The 23,163-nt window shown below is 37.4% G+C and overlaps 1 protein-coding gene across 3 annotated transcripts; it reads right to left on the bottom strand.

Annotated features, from left to right (window-relative positions):
- Positions 1 to 514: 514 nt before the first annotated feature.
- On the bottom strand, positions 515 to 19,836 carry LOC134676292 (uncharacterized). 3 transcript variants are annotated; one of them, XM_063534665.1, is made up of 5 exons: positions 19,549 to 19,836; positions 16,553 to 16,591; positions 13,471 to 13,512; positions 9,594 to 9,764; positions 515 to 8,805 (listed from the first exon to the last, which is right to left on the bottom strand). In XM_063534665.1, the coding sequence occupies exons 1-4, from the start codon at positions 19,731 to 19,733 to the stop codon at positions 9,596 to 9,598; spliced, it is 435 nt and encodes a 144-aa protein (XP_063390735.1). In that variant the 5' UTR covers positions 19,734 to 19,836; the 3' UTR covers positions 515 to 8,805; positions 9,594 to 9,595. The 3 variants fall into 3 exon arrangements, with proteins under 3 accessions (XP_063390735.1, XP_063390736.1, XP_063390737.1); XM_063534666.1 differs by lacking the exon at positions 16,553 to 16,591 and having other exon boundaries at positions 19,549 to 19,834; XM_063534667.1 differs by lacking the exons at positions 13,471 to 13,512; positions 16,553 to 16,591 and having other exon boundaries at positions 19,549 to 19,829.
- Positions 19,837 to 23,163: the final 3,327 nt, after the last annotated feature.

Here is a 23,163-nt window from a genome sequence, read left to right as displayed (position 1 = left end):
GAAGAAGGTAAGCGATTTTGGCAGGTCTTTTAATTGAAAAAAATCAGTAACTATCATTTATGAAAGCAGAAGAATATAAATGATGGTATTAGATTAATAATTGTTACATATATATTTGCCGCAACTTATTTTTTAAATGTGTTTTTCAATTAAAAGACACATCAAGATTGTTTACCTTAATACTAATGCTAAAAAACGAACTATAGGTACGTAATTTAACCCCTTTCCAGGCCGCACCAATCTACAAGGTTTTCCAATAAAACCAAATATATTCCAATTAATATAATAATTTACCTAATAATAATTTGAACCTTAAATTTTTGGCGCGTTTGTGGTATATATATCGTACTATGCCTGGAAAAGGGTTAACCTGGGGTTAACCGGTTAAACCGTTTACCCAGTGTCGGCAGTGTCAAACTGTACTGATAATCATTGCAACTCCAGATTTAACCGGTTAACCCCGGGTTAGTGGAATAGTGCAAATGGCCTAAACATACAAATAATAAGACGATAATTGTTAATTGAGCATTTATTAATCAATCTATATTTTTAGGCCTTAGTCAACAGAAACGCTATAAGTACATAAATAAAGCTCCTATCACATGAAATAATGGAAGAATACCTATCGCATTAAGGACCTTCTGACATTCAGTACTCTATATTATTTCCATAAATGTTAGAATGTAAGAAAACCCTCATTAAATACAACAAATATAATATCTACAATTTATCACTCGATGGAATAAAGTTTTTCTATTATTTTTTAAACGCTCTGATATTTTTTATCATAAGTAGGTATACTATTACTAATCTACACTTCATTTGTTTTACGTCTATCTACACAATTTACAATTTTAGCAAAACATAATAAATATATAAGTAATTCATTTAAAACGGTCAACGTTGGTTAGTAAAACTACAGTTTTTCGATTTAGTCAACTGTACAAAACATCTATGAAAAAATATACATTTTAAAAACCTTAACAGCGATATCTATGCTAATATTGGATGGACAATTTACAAGCAAAATTTAAAAGTTATTGTGTACGGCAGAGTAGAAGGTAAAGACACCTACGATTTCAATTTTAATACCTTCAATCTTAACACATTCAGTGCCGAAAACCCGACTATCGGGTATTTTATGATTTCGTTCCCAGGCCGGACGACCCGATAGTCGGGATCGTGGTACAGTCAACTGTAAAAATATGGGTGTACAAATCATCTCAAAAATATGTCTCATAACTTATGTCAGTGAATTAAGAACTATGGGACATACTTTTGACTAAGTTGTCTACACCCATATTTTTACAGTTGACTGAATACTACAGCTTTATATAATAATAAATAAATAAATATTATAGGACATTCTTACACAGATTGACTAAGTCCCACAGTAAGCTCAAGAAGGCTTGTGTTGTGGGTACTCAGACAACGATATATATAATATACAAATACTTAAATACATAGAACACACCCATGACTCAGGAACAAATATCTGTATCATCATACAAATAAATGCCCTTACTGGGATTCGAACCCAGGACCATCGGCTTCGCAGGCAGGGTCACTACCCACTAGGCCAGACCGGTCGTCAACGTTATATGACGTAATTGTTGTGGCGTGGATGTGTTGTTTGGCTGGGTGGCAACGAATGTGTTAAAGTGAAGCTTACAACGATGTCGGCAACGTATTATCAAATTTCAATGGACCCTCACCCGAACCGAATTAAGGGCGCAATAATACAAAATAAAGAGTAAATACATGGGGAACGCAGACAAGATGGCCGATGGTCGAAAAGTGCTCGAGTGGAGACCACGGACTAGCAAGCGCAGCGTAGGACGTCTACCCACAAGATGGACAGACGACCTTGTTAAGGTCGCCGGAAGACGCTGGATGCGGGTCGCTTCCAACCGGCACGTATGGAGGTCCAAGGGGGAAGCCTATGTTCAGCAGTGGACGTCTTATAGCTGAGATGATGATGATTATGATGATGATGATGACATGAGGAAAGGAAGAGGGAGGGTCTCATAAACCGGGCCTGATATATTGAGGTGATAGTGATTGATTCCTACACTGCCGGAGACAATATGACTAAATAGTAACTAAACTCTGTATCTTTAGGTATTTAAAAAAGAGTAAACAAAATCTACCCTCAAATGGCCTCTTAAGCCAGTTGAGGGTAGATGAAAACATTACATGATCAAATAATGTAGGTTAAAATCAGGTCGTTGAGTGACAGATCCAGGTGGTTTTGTATTTGATTGGTTAACCAATAAATTTGATAACTACCCGATAATGTACAAATTATTCCTTTACTTTTATTTCAGTAGGTACCGAAAGATACAGAGTATACATACCTACCAACATTACATTATACTTACATCTTTTTTAACGTCTAGCCGCCCAGAAACCTATAAAAAGGTCTCCTGTTCCAGCCCAATTTGAACTTTGTGTTGTCAAAATAAAATTTCATTTTGCTTGGCAAGGTTTGACGTATGGGCGGCTAGAGGTTAAATCACAATTTTCAAAATGTCTCTGATATTGTAACACTGTGGTAACATCGTCTGCCTTGTAGATTTTGAGTTGTGCCTAATTAGTTTCGTTATTTCTTAGTTTCATGGAAAGTATATCCCACCAAAAACATTTCATGTAGGTATAGTGTTGACAAGATTAGCCTTATGGTCTGTTTTACATCGAGGCCCACTTGCACCATTCCACTAACCTGGGGTTAACCTGGAGTTGCCATGGTTACCAGTACAATTTGACACTAGGTTAACGGATTAATCGCTTAACCCCGGGTTACTGGGTTGGTGCAAGTGGGCCTTAGTGTTGTGCGATTTCATCATACATTTGCGTTCAGTAACAAAATTGAATGAGTAAACACAAACAGACAGACCCTTAGCAATATTACTTGGCCTTTTCATTGAGCGACAGAGATGGAGATACAATATAGTTAGATTATTTGAGAAAACACTAATAGGTACTGGTTACGAAATGATGAACAATGTTACCACAGCAAATTTAACCTTAAGCGTTTGTGCATATGCATAGAATACAATTTCATAATTTGGTGCGACACTCTATCTAAAATTACTAAAATTTATCGAAGAGTAAAATCTTATAACATTTTATTTGATCCACAAATATTTATTATCACTAAGTGGTATAGTTAGATCAAGAATAGTCTGCAGCGGATTTGATAGCCCGCGGAGTGAAAGTGTTATTTTAAACGTCAAACTTCTATGAAATTATGACGTAAAAATGACACTTGCGCTGCGTGGGCTATCAAATCCGCTGCAGACTTCTTTTGGACCGACTCTAAATAACATTATTAAGCTGTTGATTTAAATGAGAAATGAGTTAATAAATCACACCTAGACCGAAAAAGAACCGGAATTATTTTTGAGCAAAAAAAAATTAAAAAAAATTGCCAAGTTGTCACTTCGCTGGCCCAATATTACAGGGTTCTGTTTCACTTTTATCGAACTGTAGCTCTACTATGAGTTCCGTGAATGACAGTGAGAAGTGAAGATAGTGAGAAAGTTAAGGAAAATGTATGGAGTAATTGTACAGTGCCTCTACCGGTCACGTAAAGAACTAAAAATTTCAATTTGTACCATGAGTTACAAACGTGTTTACGCGAGTTTTCCATACTTGCCTAACTTCACACCTAAAACGCTCTCTTTCTAATTATATAATGAAAACTGAGCCAGAATTATTCTGCGTAAATACTTTACGCGAGTAAACGTGACAGATGTTATGGAAAAATACGTGCGTTTCCAACGTGACATTTCTGTCAACTTGTAAACACAACAAATACGCTGATTTTTCACGAATATTAATGCAATTTTCAACGTAATATGTATAAATTTATAACAGTATGTGAACTTCAAGCAAAACTTTAAGGGATAAATCAATTAATAGTTCGATAAAAGGCTGATTTAGTACAAAGGTAATGAGTTATACTTGACATCATATTTTCCTATTTCTACTGCTACATTTGCGAAAATCACATTGCTTACGAGCAGTTTTTGGTTTTAGGCAAGAAGCTGATTGAAAACAACATTTCCATGAAAACCCGGATTGCATCATGTATGCATGTAGAAGTTACATATGTATTAAGAATTAAGGCTCAATACAAGGAGCGGTACATAGACATGTTGCTGTTTTTGTTGCTGGGTGCACATAACACATAGAAAGAATAAGACATACCGCAAGACCTATTATAATATTTACACAAGAATTGCTACGTATTTTATTAAGCATTATTATCTTAAATAAAATAAAACATACAAATGTTCTGTGGGTTTATTTATTTTTCTTTACTAAGTAAGTATTATTTTATTTTCCGTTGGTCAAATTATTGTGTTTGGTACCTAGGTAATCGTTTTTCATGTCAACTTGGTAACAGGAAATATAAAACTTTCTTCAAAAACTTTTGCTGGTGGTTCTGAATCTGAAAATTTAAATAAGATTTAATCACATTTATTGCCAAAAACCCGCTGCGTGGGTTCATTTTGTATTGGAAATGGGGCGCTTGGCACTGAAATATACTCGAGATCAGATAGGTACTATAAAATTAAGATCGCTATTAAGGTCATACGTAGGGTCTGTGCGGAAAGAGAAGAGTCGTAGGTATAATGTATGAGCTCCCCTAAATTTCACGACTTTTCTCTTTCCGGACACTCTATTAGATAATGTTACTTAGCAGTAGGAGACGGCCGCTGTCATGATGCGGACTGAAGCGGACCATTATAATACATACCTATTTTAATATTTTAAGATTTCTTCTCATGTGTGTACTATTTTCATCATAGGTAATAAATATGTAGCCAAAAGTAGCTTGTATAATCGCGCCGTATACTTTGCTTCCTATTTTTTAACACGCAATGTCATAATTTTAACTGGATTATTAATGATGTTTACGTAATTATCATATTTTGCAATTTTTGTCTTGAATACAATTATATTTTAATTTATACATTGTTTACTAACATTGATGTTTATTATTTTCGTAACTATGGCAACGTCAAATCTTTAAAAAATTGTAGAATGAAGGTTGAGTCAGTAACAAAGTGACAAAACTGGTCTTAGAGCATTTAATAACTGGAGTGGCCATTGAGTGCTTACTGTTAGGATTTAGGATTAGGGTTCCAAGCAGGAAAGAAAAGCTTGTTTTAACACCATATTGGTAATGTTTATTAATCTCAAGCAAGACTACATAGTAATGGCGTCTCATACGAGAAGAAAGAACACCTACATTTGTTTTATATTGACAACCGAATAAATCAAATATCATAGTCATAGTAGTCTCGTAGGTATACTCTTTATTTTTTTCCTGACATTATTACTTACCCCTCTGCCGAAAAACTTGCACAATTGTGCAAACTTTTGTATGGACAATCATGTACAAATCATGTAGAAATAGCAATACATTTGACGTCCCCTCCCCCGCAAAAATCGGCAGACTGTTTTGTAAAGAAAATGACAGCGATGACATCTCCCTTCTAAATGCTCTTAGTGGATGGTAGAGGTAAGGAATACAATCTCCATGTAATTAATAATGAAAAAGTCTCCGTCAAAAACCTTAAGAGGGAAGTATACTACGTAATCGTCCATACAAAAAGAGAAAACGTTTTTCCACTTGTAAATACGAGTATCTTCCATTCCCCATGATTATTAGTACGGTATTGATACAATGAAAAACTAGGTTTATGGGTTTTCTTTTTTTCGCTACTCTGGAGAGATTTAGAAAAATTATAATAGCTGACAGCGTGCCCAGTTTTTGCAAATATTCTCCCATAAAGGAGTTTTCTCATAAAGTCATAAAGGATTCTCCTTACCTCTACCCTCCATATTCACGGCTACCATCAGTATATGTAACATTACTTTCTGTGCATCTCACTTGCACTAATATGCGAGAGCGAGATGCATAGATAGTAAATTACGTAGACGTGAGAAAATGTGTCAATTTTGTTATTTAGTTCTTTAGGTGAATCCTAGAGGCGCTGTATAAAACTCCGATAACTCTTGCTCTGTTTTTTAGTATACTTAGAAAGGGACAGCATCGTTTGGAGTGGAGTGAAGTTAGGTACATAAGACCGCAAAGAAACGTGAAACGTGACACACGGCACGTTTATTCACTGAAAGTAAGTGAAAAATACTCTGCCAACTGATGGTAGAGGCACTGAAATTTAAACATTGTCATTGTGACATTCGGCTCTATTCGGGAAATGAATTAGAGATTCACTAGATATGAAATAATAAAGATATGTGACATTCCACGGCAAAAGGTACCTTGTGGCGGCTGGCGCCGCGATTCGGGAAATGAATAAGAGATTCACTAGATACGAAATAGTAAAGATATGTGACGTTCCCCGACAAAAGGTACCTTATGGCGGCTGGCGCTTACGTCGCATTAGTCGCATAGCGCCGCAATAAAATTTTAGCGTCGTTAATAATAGCGTAAGCACCAACCGTCATAAGGTATCTTTAGCCGTGGGACGTCACATATCTTTACTATATCGTATCTAGTTAATCTCTAATTCATTTCCCGAATCGCGCCGATTAAGTCGAATTTCAACTATCTTGAAATAGTAACATAGAACCATGTAATATTGGGGCAGCGACTTACTTTATAGGAAATTTAAGTGGGAAAACACTGTTGAAATTATTTAGGTTCCAATATCTATGAAATAAAGTTTTAATAAATGATATGTGAAATGATGTCTAAACACATAGTTGCGTAGAGTCGGACCAAAAAAAGTCTGCAGCGGATTTAAAAGCCCCGCAGTGCAAGTGTTATTTATATGTCATAATTTCATAGAAGTTTGACGTTTAAAATAACACTTGCACTGCGTGGGCTATCAAATCCGCTGCAGGCTATTCTTGGTCTGACTCTATACATTCTCTCATGATAATCAAACTACTATTATTATTAGTAATCAAATTCATTGCTCAATAAGGCTTAATATTATTGCCTACTACTATTCTATTAACGCAAAAAAAATTACACAATGAAATAGAAAGCATATTCCGGTCTCATCTTTTTTACAAAAAGTGCCATTGGTGTCATGAATGGCAGTTTTCATTTCTTCTCGTAATATAAAGTCGAAAAGATTTAAATATATACAATTTTTACATAAGATCTGGCATATTAGTGGCGAGTATTCCTTGTTATTTTAAAAACTGTCAACTTCACAGTCAATGACTAGATATTAAAAGACTTTATTAAGATCCCAAATTGCGTCTATAGGAGCATTCCATGAAAAGGGTAAATTTTTCATCTAGTTTTTTTTAATTCTTTAATTATGCAATATGTACGCGCAGGACAAAGTATTAAAGTATTTTGCATGCGACTCGCTTACGAAATATTTGCTTTAATTCCGAATTACGTTGTCGACTTGCGTATTATAGTAAAAGTAAATTAAACAGTTTATTAAGAGAACAAACAGCTTTAAGATGATACCAATATTACACTGTAAAAAGGCAAGCCCATAAAAGAACCAGTCTCGGAAAGTCGAATAACTTCGAAACTATGTATTTTAAAATTATAAAAAAATATGTCCATCTTTGGGTCAGTAATTTACATATGTGTGCCAAATTTCAACTTAATTGGTCCAGTAGTTTCCGAGAAAATAGGCTGTGACAGACGGACAGACAGACGCACGAGTGATCCTATAAGGGTTCCGTTTTTTCCTTTTGAGGTACGGAACCCTAAAAAGCGGGTCCGAATGTACCTTACGTAACGATGGAACGCTCCTATAGGTACAATTATTAGGACTGTCATAGTTAATTTTAAAAGGAAAATCACCAATTATGATACAATACATTAATGAGAACTAGAGGCGGTAGTCTTATGTCATCGATTGGCTGACATCTGAAGAAAAAAAAACTTAGATACTATTTCATTCGAGCTATATAAATAACTATTTTATTGATGCAGATTAGAAAAAAATGTTTATAACATTACTATTGTAAGAAAAACTATATCGCAGTTCAAACAAGCGCATCTAACCGTGGCTTTTAATGTAGGTACAATGGGACACTTAACTTCAAACTCGGGTAAATCCTTCTGTCAGATTATGCGCCCTGCCAGTTGCTGGTGAAGTATGCATGTGCTTCTTAATTGCTCCATCTTTTGTACCATATTTTATGCAAAATAAAGATATTTGATATTTGGTATTAAGGTAGTAGGCTAGATATTTGCTGAGGGTCGAATGGATTTACCCGAGTTTGTAGTTAAGCGACACAAATGAAAGTCTGCTTAAACTTGCCCCACTGAAAGTTGGGCTTAATCACTGAACATTTTGCCTCGATTTTTATCAATTGGTCAGATTTTGGAGGATTTATTTTTTTACGACTATACTCAAATTTTTAAGGCTCATTCCCATTCCGATCAAATAAGGGCTGATTTAGACGGCGCGCGAACTCGTATGCGATTTTAGTTATATTGAGGACTATCGGTTACATCCAATTCAGCCGACCAATCAAATACCGCAATGTAATGAAACTCGCATGCGAGTTCTCGCACCATGTAAATACTATTTACATGGTGCGATATTTACTAAATAGGCCTTAACGCAATGTAATGAAACTCGCATGCGAGTTCTCGCACCGTCTAAATGAGCCTTAAAGACTGTTACAGTCAAGTTTTAGACGCTTGAAGTGTTGGTTTATGATTGTTATTTTGGCTTGTCTTGGACGTATCTTCAGAGGTTCACCAACCTGGCAGACGCGGTGTTCGGCGCGGAGACCCGGCTCACGCTCGCCTCAGTGATACGATGAGAAAACGCGAAGTAATAGCTGAAATAATATTAAAAATATGGTTGTCTGTAAAGTCGGTTTACGGGCGACAATTTTGCGTGATAACGTCATAAGAAAACGTGACCGTAACGTTATCATGGAGATCTGTCCACAACGTTACCATGGAGAACTGGTACCGGTGTTCATCGATTTAAAAGACGTTATCACATCAAAATAAATATAACAGGAATCTCGGTACGCGCAAGCGACTGCGTGCCATATTTCAAAAGATTTCTATTAGCTCTTTGAGTGATTTTTTCTTTGACTTTCTATTAGCTCATTTCTTGCTCTCTTCATGCTACCTTGTTGGGCTGGTCAGCTGCTCCGCCAGCCAGGGCGCGATGCAGGCCGAGTGGCAGTTGTCAGCTACAGAACACTCAGCTTCATTCAGCAGCCTTGCGGCAGTTGGGGCAGGTCCGCTGCTCCGCCAGCCAGGGCGCCAGGCAGGCTGAGTGGCAGTTGTCGGCAGCTACACAACACTCACCTTCATTCGGCAGCCTTGCGGCAGTTGGGGCAGGTCTGCTGCTCCGCCAGCCAGGGCGCCAGGCAGGCCGAGTGGCAGTTGTCAGCTACAGAACACTCACCTTCATTCAGCAGCCTTGCGGCAGTTGGGGCAGGTCTGCTGCTCCGCCAGCCAGGGCGCCAGGCAGGCCGAGTGGCAGTTGTCAGCTACAGAACACTCACCTTCATTCGGCAGCCTTGCGGCAGTTGGGGCAGGTCTGCTGCTCCGCCAGCCAGGGCGCCAGGCAGGCCGAGTGGCAGTTGTCGGCAGCTACAGAACACCTCACCTTCATTCAGCAGCCTTGCGGCAGTTGGGGCAGGTCTGCTGCTCCGCCAGCCAGGGCGCCAGGCAGGCCGAGTGGAAGTTGTGCGCGCACGGCAGGCTGGTCAGGTCCTGGTCTTTGAGCATGATCTCGAAGCAGATGGAGCACTCCTCAAGGGACCACGAGCGTTCGCGGCTGGAGAGTAGAAGTTAGTTTTAAGACTGATTTAGACGGTGCGAGAACTCGGAACTCGCATGCGAGTTTCATTACATTGCGGTATTTGTTTGTCCAGCTGAATTGGATGCAACCATTAGTCCTCAATGTAACTAAAATCGCATACGAGTTCACGCGCCGTCTAGATCAGTCTTTAGTAGGTATCGAAACAGCTGTGTGACCAAAGATTCATTGCTTTTTAGTAGATGTGTAAAACAAATTAGTGCATCGATTGAAAACTAATACAGAGTTAATAGTTATTTGTTTTACAAGGGGGCAAAGTTGTTGTTTAACCGCTCGTGCTAATATTGATACCCGAGCAAGCGAAAGATTCCAAAATTGAATCACGAGCGTAGCGAGTGGTTCGAAAAATGGAATTTTGAGCGTTGCGAGGGTTTCAAAGCACGAGAGTTAAACAAAATTTGCCCCCGAGTGAAACACAAATTTTTCACCACATCAACCCGAAGCAAATATTAAATGTAATATATCAAACAAAATCAAACCAAATCAAATCCAAATGAATGTTATTAAATATTTATCTTCCAAAATCATAATTTAAAAGTCAATTCTACCAGCAAACATAAGAAAACAACTCAAAATTTGCATTTGATTACTTTGCCTCACGTGTGGATAAAATGCAACTTTGCTATTCCTTTTTGAAGTGCAAAGTAATTCTTTCCGAGCTGGTGTGGTGAAAAATATTTTGTTGTGTCTAACCATACTCTTGAGGGGTGAATATGAAGGTCACACTGAACAACTTTTACTATGGGGCTAACAACTAAAACGCAAAAAAACGACTGTTTCATAATTTTCGGCGAATTATATGACGATGTTTTCTATGGAACTGCAATTTTTTTCGCGATTTCGGCGTTGGGCCCATGGTAAATAGTTCAGTATGACCTACATATTCACGCCTCAGAGTTGGTCAGACAACAAGATTTACCTGTATAGATGGCGCTATGCGGTCCCGTATACATGCGGTAACTTTGGATTTAAAAATTGACGTTTGACAGTACATAGCATAGGGGCTATTCATAAATTACGTCATTTCAAATTAGGGGGGGGAGGGTCTGGACATCGGATGACGGTAGCATGAAGTAGGAGGAAGTGGGGTCATTTGAAGCATGATTTTTGGATGATTATAGGTGGGGGAGTCAAAAATACTGTGTACATGTGTACTGTGCGGTACAGCGCCATCATTTGTAGATATCTCGAAGGCACGATTTTTTCTTTGACTTTACACATCTTATACTGACAGGATCAATGAATCTGAGTCTTACACAAATACGCTATAGTCTTATTTTTCTAAGATGTCCGAACGGTGAGATGTATGTACTGTATGTCGTTTTTTTGATTCTGAGATGCTTATATAAGAGCACAATACCATTGCTCTAAAGATAAGTCCATAAATACATTAGATTAACCATTCGGACATTTAGAAAAATATCAGTTTTAATATTTCAGTGCAAATGCAAAAGCAACAGCGAAGCATGCAAAAAAAATACCTACCTACTTACTGACACCTGTATACACTAAAATCTACATGAAAATGGTTACTCATTAATTCTGTTCACAAAAACACACCGTTTTAAGTCTAAATACGACTCGTGTCCAACAACACAACAACAACAACAATAACCAACAATACAGGGTCATTTTTGGACCTTTAGCCATATTGTGCGAGGTGAGTAGGTAAGTCATACTGAACAACTTTTTATATGGGACCAACCCCGAAATCACAAAAAACAAGACCGAAGTGATCCCACAAGTGTTCCGTAAACAAAGTTTTGTACGGAACACTAAAAGTTTGGCCTTCCCATAGAAAACGTCGACATCCACTCAACCAAAATGTATGAAACGGCCAAATTTTTTTGTGATTTTGGAGTTGGTCCCATAGAAAAACTTGTTCAGTATGACCTACCTAATCACCTCGCACAATATGGCTAATGGTCCAAAAATGACCCTGTATATATAACAATATTATAAACATACCATAGGTACAATCACATATCTGTTTTATGAATGTTTGTATGATGAAGTGAGTCCATGCAGTAGATTAGGTAGGTTTGGAATTTACGGATATAAATTTATAAGTATTAGGTATCTATATTATGTATATGAAAGTAAAAAAATTCATTCGATTCATTAAAATTCAAACAAATTCAATACCATTTGCGTAAGTAAAGGCGTATCCAGACTAGTCAATTTATCGCCATAAATCTAAAATTGGTGATTAAATTGGAGATTGCCGACAATTTCATTCCTGATCAAATCGGTCGATTTGATTATCCCGTCTGGATACCGCTTTAAACTAGAGAGAAAATCAGAAACTTTAAGACATATTAAAAATATATATATATATATATACAAGAGAGGAGCATTCCATGAAATGTCTACAGTTGTCCCCGTACAGACGTGAAAACATCCAACACACGAACTAAAATTCATATATAATGGTATGGGACACCCCGTGGAAAGCGAATTACCCCCCCCCTACTAGCTTAATAGTTTTTCATCCGCTGATATATTTTAAGATAATATTGTATCCGAGTTTTAACACAGATTTTACCTGCATTTTGTTTTTTTTCTTAAATTATTATTCTGATTTTCTCTCACTGCCCCATGTGTATAAAAAAAACTTCGTATAACTAATGGGAACTACAACTATGCTATTAGTAAGTATTAGACAAATCAAATTATTTTCAAAAAATATTATTTGTTTTTATTTCAAGTAGAAACACTGCTATATAAACTGAAATAAATGTCATGTACTGAGAAAAAGTGACCAAAACCTCCAGTGCCTGGAATCGAACCAGCGTCCTCTGGTATCGCGGCAGGTGCCTGTGCCATTCGACCACCGGGCCACAGCGGTATAGGTCGAAATTTCCAAGTATAGATGGTCAAGCAAATCTTGTCAGTAGAAAAAAGCGCTAAATTCAAATTTTCTATGAGTCGATATCCCTTCGCGCATTTTCTACTGACAAGATCTGCTTGACCAAGTATATATGAACATCTTATTGAAGGCTTATGGCGACCCCTGGCCATCCCTGAGGTAGAACAGTATGTTCGACCTTCTAATTAAATCATTCATATGATTCCGAGCCTGCCGCGATAGCAAAGGACGCTGGTTCGATTCCAGCCTGGGGCACTGGAGGCCTTATATGGTCACTTTTTCTTAGTATATGACATTTATTTCAGTGTACAGTCAGCCAACAAAGTGGTCTACCACTTTTCGACTATCATTTGATTGATAAAGTCGAAAAGGGGATCCTATCTCATCGCATAATAATTGATTGTCATAATGTAAATGTTACGCATAAATCTCTTTTCGCATAATTTTTCTCCAGCTGAAACAGAAAGTATTTTCGGAAATATTTTGCATAGGTTGTGTAAAATAGGGTAGGTTAGGTTAGGTTTGTGTTATAATTTTTCAGATGTGTTAATATTTCCAGCACAATAACAATTATGCGAAATGAGTTTTATGCGTAACATTACATTAGGACAATCAATTATTATGCGACCCAATATGGACCCGTCGATAAGTGGTAGACCACTTTCTTGGCTGACCGTACAACTATGCTGTAGGCGTAATTTAATGAGCATCTAATTTTAATTACAAAACAATTGAACTTAGTCATATTACGTAGGTAGATTAACATAACATGCAATGCAAATGACACAGTCTTACAATTTCTGAGCGTTTAGGAACTTTATCTGTTCTTCTTCCGACCTGAAATAAATAAAATCTGTAATAATCTAATAATAGACACCTGTTAACACACAAATAATATTTAAAATATTATTTCTTTCACCAATTCTTTATTCCTAACACGTACAAAAATTCGACTATTTTATAGATCAGGATCTCTAGAAGAGGGTCGTATGCATAATTGTTAGACCGCAGTTTGACTTCTGATCCTTGTAGTAGAGCTCTTAGGCTACAAGAAACCTGATGTTGCCGGGCTGAAAAGTGGTGCCGTTCCCCCCACCACCCCCTTGAAAATCCCCTATAAAATGTTCATAGGCTCCAAGATTCTAATCGTTTTAATTTATTTTTAATAGCTCATTTGTGGTAAAAGAAGCTGCTATAACATAAACCGTGATATATAGAATAGTTTGACGGCCGAGGCTTAGCGAGGTCGTCAAGTAATAAGTTTTAAGAGCAGTTCAAAGATGGACTACAGGGGAGTTAAATCTATATTGGATAGTTTTAATTGAATATACAGGTAAAATGATGATAAAAACCACACAGATTAACCTTTCGTAATTTGGAATGCAGAGATTTCTTTGTGATCGCTGAAAATAAGTTGCAACTTGTAAAATTTCTTTGCTCTCATGCTTGCACTTATGCCACTGTAGAGGATAACCGGGAGTTATATATTTCCGGTGGATTTGAAGATCTCACAAAACGTTTTAAATTACAAGGTGCCGTTTATACCGAAGTCGATAATCTAAAATGTAACCATTTAGAGGCTGATTCAAGAATGTTCTGCCATATATTTCATGCTGTCAAACATAACAACCGTGCCGAGATTCTGACACAGATATATAGGTATTTATTTCTGGCGTGAACTTCAAACGATGGGTTGCACAGGTTTATGGTTCGAAGGATCACGCAAGAAAAATCGAATACTTGGGTGCTATTCAGCTGCACAGTCTATTGGCGAAAAAGTATGCAATGTTCTACCTGCACTGCACTCCCTAACTGGCTGTGATACCACCAGTCGCATTAGTAGGTACCAAAAACAGATGCTAAGTGGCGCAACTCTTGATTTCGTGCAGGATGCCCTTATGCCCTTAGCCTTTGGGTAATGGATTGCTAACTAGACAGCAATTTCAGAATTTTTAAAAAGTTCGCACGTGTACCTAATTTCTAAATAGCAAACAACAGCTGACGAACTCCGACATCAATTTATATGCCAAAACATAGGTCTTATTGTTAGCATAAATTTGTCGCAAATAATATGTACCTGATGCACTATTCCTCAGCACAGGTTTATCTTTGGAAATCTGTTTCAGAACTCATAATTGAAAATATGTATTGATTTTCTCAAATTTGGTTACAATAAGGAACAGAGATGTGAAAAATACTTAATAAAAAAACTTACTTACTTCATAAAAATACTTTATAAAAAGTATTTAAACACAAAATACAAATACTTCCTTGATATACTATTCCAAATGCAAGATACAAAATAGTTTTTGAATTAGTATTTAAAATACAAAATAGGTATTTACAAAATACTTTTTATTTAATTTAAAGTACAAATTATTTTTTCTCGGTTATCCTCTACAGTGGCATAAGTGCAAGCATGAGAGCAAATAAATTTTACAAGTTGCAACTTATTTTCAGCGCCCACAAAGAAATCTCTGCATTCCAAATTACGAAAGGTTAATCTGTGTGGTTTTTATCATCATTTTACCTGTATATTCAATTAAAACTATCCAATATAGATTTAACTCCCCTGTAGTCCATCTTTGAACTGCTCTTAAAACTTATTACTTGACGACCTCGCTAAGCCTCGGCCGTCAAACTATTCTATATATCACGGTTTATGTTATAGCAGCTTCTTTTACCACAAATGAGCTATTAAAAATAAATTAAAACGATTAGAATCCTGGAGCCTATGAACATTTTATAGGGGATTTTCAAGGGGGTGGTGGGGGGAACGGCACCACTTTTCAGCCCGGCAACATCAGGTTTCTTGTAGCCTAAGAGCTCTACTACAAGGATCAGAAGTCAAACTGCGGTCTAACAATTATGCATACGACCCTCTTCTAGAGATCCCGATCTATTATTAGTTATTCAATTACATAAGTAGGTTGTATTAAGCACCTACAATCTACATGCAACAATTACAGTCAGACCGTAAAAAGTCTGCAGCGATTTTGATAGCCCCACGCAGTGCAAGTGTCATTTTAAGCGTCAAACTTCTATGAAATTATGACGTATAAATAACACACTCCGTGGGCTATCAAATCCGCTGCAGACTTTTATTGGTGTGACTATTAAACACCCGCACACTTACAGTCATATTTATATGCAGGGTTACTAAAGCGGGCCACTCACACACCTGCCGCAGGGGCAATACCGGTCGCACGGCGGTCGGAGCAATTTTAGGCTGTTTTCTACACACTAGCCTGCCACTCAGTGTGTAAGTGATAGTCCCGCTGAACGCACGTCGACGAGAATGGCTCCTGTGTTATCAAAGCACCAAAGGATGGGTCCGTTTGGTTCGGTAGTCGCCAATGAACTGACTGGAATTGCCCCAATCGTACTACACATGTAACAACCTAGCAGGGCGGTAGATACAATCTAGGGAGCTAGGAAGGTCTTGCGCCCCTGCCGCCCTGCTGCAGGCCCAATCTAAAAATTGCCCCTGCTTCTCTACACACATCACAATTAAGGAGGCAATTAAGGGTCCAATTCCAATATTGCCCCTGCGGCAGGTGTGTGAGTGGCCCGCTTAAGCTATATTAGTCTATATCTGGGAGACCGAGCTTTGCTCGGAAAATATATAAAAACTCAAAATGCGCGTTTTCCCTAAGACTGCTAGATCGATTTATCGCCCCCGAAAACCCCCATATAGCAAATTTCATCGAAATCGTTAGAGCCGTTTCCGAGATCCCCGAAATATATAAATAAATATATATAAGTATAAATAAATAAACAAGAATTGCTCGTTTAAAGGTATTAGATCAAGTCCCACTATTTAATACTAAAACTGAAAGTCAAACTACCATAACTACTACCAGTTAAAAATGCTTACAAGGCCTGCGCGCGCAATATATCTCGCTCCTCTTGTGATCTGTAAATAATATAAGAATAGATACAATAGAGTTGAAAAAAAAACTTTCTTTAGAATTTCTGACTGACTGACTGAATTTTTTACTGCTTTTTAGGGTTTCGTACCCAAAGGGTAAAAACGGGACCCTATTACTAAGACCACTGTCCGTCTGTATGTCTGTCCCCAGGCTGTATCTCATGAACCGTGATAGCTAGAAAGTTGAAATTTTCACAGATGATGTATATCTGTTGTCGCTACAACACCTTACTAAAAAGTCTGATTCGCACTTGTCCGGTTTTTTTGCTGTATTGCGAGAGTCGCGGTTTATTATTGATGCTTTCTCAAAATTACTTAGGATTGGGACTTCGGTGCTGTTAAGTTGTAATACTCTTACGGTAGATGTCGCTATCCGTAAAAAGAAAGATAGGTGTTCCGAAAGGAAGCAAAGTCTAATAAATACTTTTCCTATAATTTCGCTATAAAATGTGTCTTTAAAAAGTACAAAATTACTAGTTACTGATATAAAATGTGTTAGTTCTGATTAACTTAGGTACATATATATTTAGGTATTTAAATAATTGTAAACAAAATCTATCCTCAAATGGCTCCTTAAGCCAGTTGAGGGTAGATGAAAACATTATACGATCAAATAATGTAGGTTAAAGTCAGGTTGTTCAGTGACTGATCCAGGCTTTGTATTTTGTTGGTAAACCAACAAATGTTATAACTACCCGACAATTTAGAAATTGTTTACTTTTATTTAAATACCTAAAGATACAGAGTATAGTTATGACTTACTTATAGATAAATTATTTTTAAAAATGCGCCGCGTGCACTCAACGAAGAAACAAAAATAAAAAAAAAACAAGCAAACTTACGAACCTACGCCTCCTTTCACTAGGTCCAGGGCTAAAAAACGCTCCCAAGCTCCCGAACATCATCCTAACCGGAGACACACTGCTCCTCTCTTCGCTCGGAACATCTAACGACCCGGTCACATCCCATTCATCTTCGGAAAAAGAGAAGGACTCCTCTATATTGGGTATTACGTCGATGTAATCCTCAGAGTCGGAATGGATGCTTGTGTCAGTGGTGGTGGCTTCTGAGACGGTGGTGTAAGAGTCTTCGAAGGAGTTGTTGCAGTTGTTCTCCATGTTTGTGTCCGAGTCGTTGAAGCGAAAGTGCTCTAGTCTAGTGATAGTATGGGTGAGGTGAAAATGGGTGGTATAGGTGATTAGGTAACAGTGGCGGCGCGTTCATAAATGATTCCCACCGGCTTGCCTGTTTTTGAACGTTTGAGCAGTTGTAAAGGAAATATGTAAGCCAAATTACGGCTTGCCTATGGATATGTTTGACGCGCCGCCTCTGTTTTAGGTATGATATTTTGTACAGGGTCATTTTACGAAAAAGTAATGATAGTCAGTCAAAAACAACTATGTCAGTAGAAAAAGGCGCGAAATTCAAGATTTCTATGGGCTGATAACCCTTGGCGCCAAATTTTTATAAATTTGCCGCTTTTTTCTACTGACGGAAATGGCTCGACGGACTTTAAGCGACAATTAGATAGTGCTTTTTATTAATAATACAAATTTAACTGTCAATATATTATGTACATCCAAGTATAAGTAAAGAGATAAAATTCTAAATAACACAAAAAAAAATTGTGTGATTAATAAAAAACACGCAATAAAATGGAGGCTTAGAATCATGAAAAAATATAGTCAGACCAAGAACAGTCTGCAGCGGATTTCATAGCCCACGCAGTGAAAGTGTTATTTTAAACGTCAAACTTCTATGAAATTATGACGTATAAATGACACTTGCACTGCGTGGGCTATCAAATCCGCTGCACACTTTTTTTGGTTCGACTTTTAATGACCTTTTACAAAACAAAACAACTGAATGTGTCAATTTGTAGAAAATATCACGTAATTCAGGCTGTTTGGTACATCGTTTGCCAAATTAAAACGGCAGATAGGTTGAGTCATTTGCTATCTTCTCAGGACTAGAAATTTAAAATTTGGTGCAAAAAAATTTTATCATGTCTATGACAGTTTTTCGTAAATTTCAAGATTTTACTTGCGTAGTAGTAAAAAAATCATGGCCAATTTTGTTTCTCTAGGCATGAGAAGATAGCAAATGACTCAAGCTATCTGCCGTTTTAATTTGGCAAACAATGTACCAAACACCCTGTATATGGAACAACCTTTAATAACTGAATATTTCCATATGAACAGGCAGTTTCTTTAACTTTTTATATACTATTTTTTTAGCACTTCTAACGTCACATTTTTTTTTTGGTGATCTCAAACTTATGCACACTTTTTATTTAATTTATTTGTTAAGTGGATAGTTAACTTGAGATGAAACATTACAATGAAATGAGAGTTTATTTAACTGTTTTTCCTTGTATGAAGTTATGTCATATTTACCTAAAGGTAAAACACGCGAATATGAATCATAGACGGACAAAGTTAAGACATTTTTAAGTAATTTACATAGGTTCTGGAACTATGATATCTTACTTACATGTAAGTGCAAGAAAGAGAAATCTAAAGAAACTGCCTGCAGTCTTTGGTTAACCTAGGGGTTACCGGAAAAGACACATTCATTTATATGAGAATTTCCAGTAACATAAGTAATGTAAAATATATTCAATAATATAAAATTTTGCATGGAACCTATAAGAAATACATAAGTATTTAACACATTAGAAGTACCCATATTTAATCATAATTAGTATGAAACGGAAATGTAGGGTAGATGTGAAATTAACATGTTTGTTCATTTTTATTAATTACATCTAAATTACTAATTCATATCAAGGCTAAATTACTAATTAATATCAACACTATTCAAATTAGATAACGCAAATTACTAACGACTACGGAATCATGCTCAAAAGCGAAAGCAAAGCGTAAAAAAAAAACTAGGTAAAATAGTGTTTGTTGTAAAATAAGCCTTATGCAATAACTCACAAGGTATGAGGTTGCTCGCATGACCAGCCTGTGGTGGATCCTTCTCCATCTGGGTTTTCTGGTTTCTTGCTGAGGAAGTAGTACAGCGCCGCCCCAACACCAACGCCTAGAGCCGCGGCCGCCAAGCCGAGGCCGCGGCTTGGACAGTTGTTGTTCTTCTGCCGATCTTCCTCGCGCATACTCATCTTTGTTTCGTTATTACGTTCTTTGATCACCTTGTGAAATAATTTATTTTCGTTTCGTTTGAGCGTTGACGTTGACAGATAGTGTTGTGATGTTGCTAGATTGTGATTATGCAAAATAAATATAACCGACGATTGTTATTTCAAAAAGTAGGAAAATGTATAACTGGGTCAAGCAAATCTTGTCAGTAGCAAACGGCGGCAAATTTGAAAAATCGTGGGTTAGCAACACTGTGTTCGAATAATTCGAAAATCGCGTGTCATCTGTGCTTTATCTGTGGAATGTGGATCGCGAATGACAGCCATCATCTTTGTTTACATTCTGAATCGATTCTATTTCAAGAGATATTTCTGCTGTGTCACCATTAAATACCAATATATTAAATAAGATTGTGCTTAATCAAAGCTAAGATGCCTACAATGCCTACGGTGGCAACTGAGAAATCTAATAAAATATTAAAATCCAGTAGTAGGACATCTACCTGCTGAAGCAATGATTTTATTCATACATTCTTGTTTAACGGCATAGTCCACTTCTAATTTTATTTTGAGATCTTCAAATTAGTTAATCATTTTTATCAATCTCACACATCGCTTTTAAATTGTCCGTCCATACCTATTAATAACAATTTCAAACATTTTCAATAAAGAATCCGCGAGTGACAATTTGAATTGACGGGTGCGCTCAGCGGAAAAAAAGTTTAGGTTCGATGTACATTGTACATTGCTGCTTTTCTTAGCGCAATACTACTCTTTGAGTGTTGCCCTACTTTAGTTTGCTTTACATTGCTACTGACAAGATTTGCTTGACGCACACAAAAACATTCAAAACATCTAAAAAATAAACATAAGAAAAAATAATATATAATACGGTTTAATTATTTGTAATGCTTTTTTTTATTATTGCAATATAAATATTGTATAATTCACATAAAATATAATTAATATAATTTTTTTGGTAGAGCCCAATTTTATTCAAACTTTAAGTAGCTAACACACTATCGCACCGCACCAAGGTCATTGAGGGACGTACCCATAAGTAAGAGGGAGAAAGAGATATCGCTTTCTTCCTCTTACTTATGGGTGCTTCCCTCAATGACCTTGGTGCGGTGCGATAGTGTGTTAGCTACTTTACTCTTTAGCCCGCTCCACACTCGTGCGCGAATCGCGGCGCGAAGCCGCGAACGCGAGTCGGGCCCAGTTTTATAAAGTTACAAGTTACAGGTTACAAGAGTACAGGCTACAGGCACCTGTAATGCACTGTGAACGGCTACAGGTGTTTTATAAATACACATAAATAATTACAGTTGTAAAGAACCACGGTCAATCTCGATTACATGTGAAATCTACAGGTGTGAAGGACATCACTATTTTAAAAAAAATGTGTGTCATAGATACTCGGTTCTCTACTAAAGTAGCTAACACACTACCGCACCGCACCAAGGTCATTGTGGGACGCACCCATAAGTAAAAGGGAGAAAGCGATATCTCTTTCTCCCTCTTACTTATGGGTGCGTCCCACAATGACCTTGGTGCGGTGCGATAGTGTGTTAGCTACTTAAATTATGTGTTTTTGTTTGCTGTAAAGTAGCTAACACACTATCGCACCGCACCAAGGTCATTGTGGGACGCACCCATAAGTAAAAGGGAGAAAGCGATATCTCTTTCTCCCTCTTACTTATGGGTGCGTCCCACAATGACCTTGGTGCGGTGCGGTAGTGTGTTAGCTACTTAAAATATTAATTACTGGAAAAATGGCCAGAAATGAAGGAAAAATCGAGTGGTTGAGAGCGGCGTTCCATGCCAAGGATATACTTTTTGGGCCGTTTTCAGATTCAGATTAAGTTAGATTTAATGAAATATTTACGTAATAAGTAAATAACATGTAAATAAGTAGGTACTCTTTCACATTCTTACATTAAAATGTATCGTTTCGGTAGCGGCTCAAAGATAAATACGGTGTGTATCGAAAATTATGAATAGTACACTTTACCATAATGTGAATGCACTATACTTATATAAAGAGACGAATGCTAATAAATCAACGACAAATATCGGCAATAATCCCTTTCCATTTCCTAGTAGATAAAATAAAACGAATCGTCAATAAAATCAATATCAAACATATTGTCACTTTATTTCCTATTTACTATATATTTCAGATACATTAACAAAAACTGATAAGGTCAGTGCATGGAAAAGTATGCATGCCCTGGCACAATCGTTGGCGTTGGTGCTTAACAATAAAGAGTAAAGTTTAAAATCTCTCAGAAAACGAGTCTACAAGTAACTGCTGTTGTGCTGTTACAGGACTCATAGTAGAAGAGCCGGCCGCAAATTTTCTAACCGACTTGATACCACGATGAAATACACAATGGGAAACCATAAAAGTGATGCTAAGACCGAATTCGATAGTCTGCCACGGCGGAACTTGCCGAAAGTACGAAAAAGAAGGCCACTTCCGGTGCGAAAAAAGGGGGCTGATTTAACCCATCTGATACCGAAATAATAGTTATGGCAGCAGTTAGAAATTTACATGTAGACACATAAAAGCGAAGTCTGCCAGTATTTTTTTTGCCGGAAGTGCTTGGCAGACGCTCTCAAAGGTGGCCAGCGGGACCCCTAATTTAACCCATCTGATACCACCATGAAACCAATTCCAGTCGGTAGGTATGAACCCTCATGTCAGGAATATATAAGTCTGCCAAGGCTTTTCCTGCCGAAACACCTTGGCAGACGAGATTATGTAAGCAAGGTCGGCATCGGTTACCCTACACTAACCCATCTGATACCACCATGAAACCAATTCCAGTCGGTAGGTACGAACCCCCATTTTAGGAATATATAAGTCTGCCAAGGTTTTTCCTGCCGAAACACCTTGGCAGACGAGATTATAAACAAGATGACCATCGGTTACCGTACACTAACCCATCTGATACCGCCATGAAACCAATTCCAGTCGGTAGGTATGAACCCTCATTTCAGGAATATATAAGTCTGCCAAGGCTTTTCCTGCCGTAACACCATGGCAGACGAGATTATGTAAGCAAGGTCGGCATCGGTTACCCTACACTAACCCATCTGATACCACCATGAAACCAATTCCAGTTGGTAGATATGAACCCCCATTTTAGAAATATATAAGTCTGCCAAGGTTTTTCCTGCCGAAACACCTTGGCAGACGAGATTATAAGCAAGATGACCATCGGTTACCGTACAGTAACCCATCTGATACCACCATGAAACCAATTCTAGTCGGTAGGTATGAACCCTCATTTCAGGAATTTATAAGTCTGCCAAGGCCTTTCCTGCCGAAACACCTTGACAGACGAGATTATGTAAGCAGCATCCACATACGAGGGATCCGTATTTTGGGATTATACAGATTACGGACATCATTAATAGCTGTAGGCTTATTTATTACTTTATGCTT

The sequence above is a fragment of the Cydia fagiglandana genome, chromosome 24 (assembly GCF_963556715.1).
Source record: "Cydia fagiglandana chromosome 24, ilCydFagi1.1, whole genome shotgun sequence".
NCBI classification, from domain to species: Eukaryota; Metazoa; Arthropoda; class Insecta; order Lepidoptera; family Tortricidae; genus Cydia; species Cydia fagiglandana.
Note: the sequence above shows the minus strand (reverse complement) of the source record. Positions and strands in the feature narration are given on the sequence as shown.

What these genes read in the sequence shown, in the direction of transcription:
- LOC134676292 (XM_063534665.1), bottom strand. Translation starts at nt 19,733, where the DNA reads ATGAGTATGCGCGAGGAAGATCGGCAGAAGAACAACAACTGTCCAAGC. An exon ending in ATATTGCGCGCGCAGGCCTT is followed by an intron (nt 13,513 to 16,552) that starts GTAAGCATTTTT and finishes TATTTATTTCAG; the next exon opens with GTCGGAAGAAGAACAGATAA. An exon ending in TTCCTAAACGCTCAGAAATT is followed by an intron (nt 9,765 to 13,470) that starts GTAAGACTGTGT and finishes TCTACTCTCCAG; the next exon opens with CCGCGAACGCTCGTGGTCCC.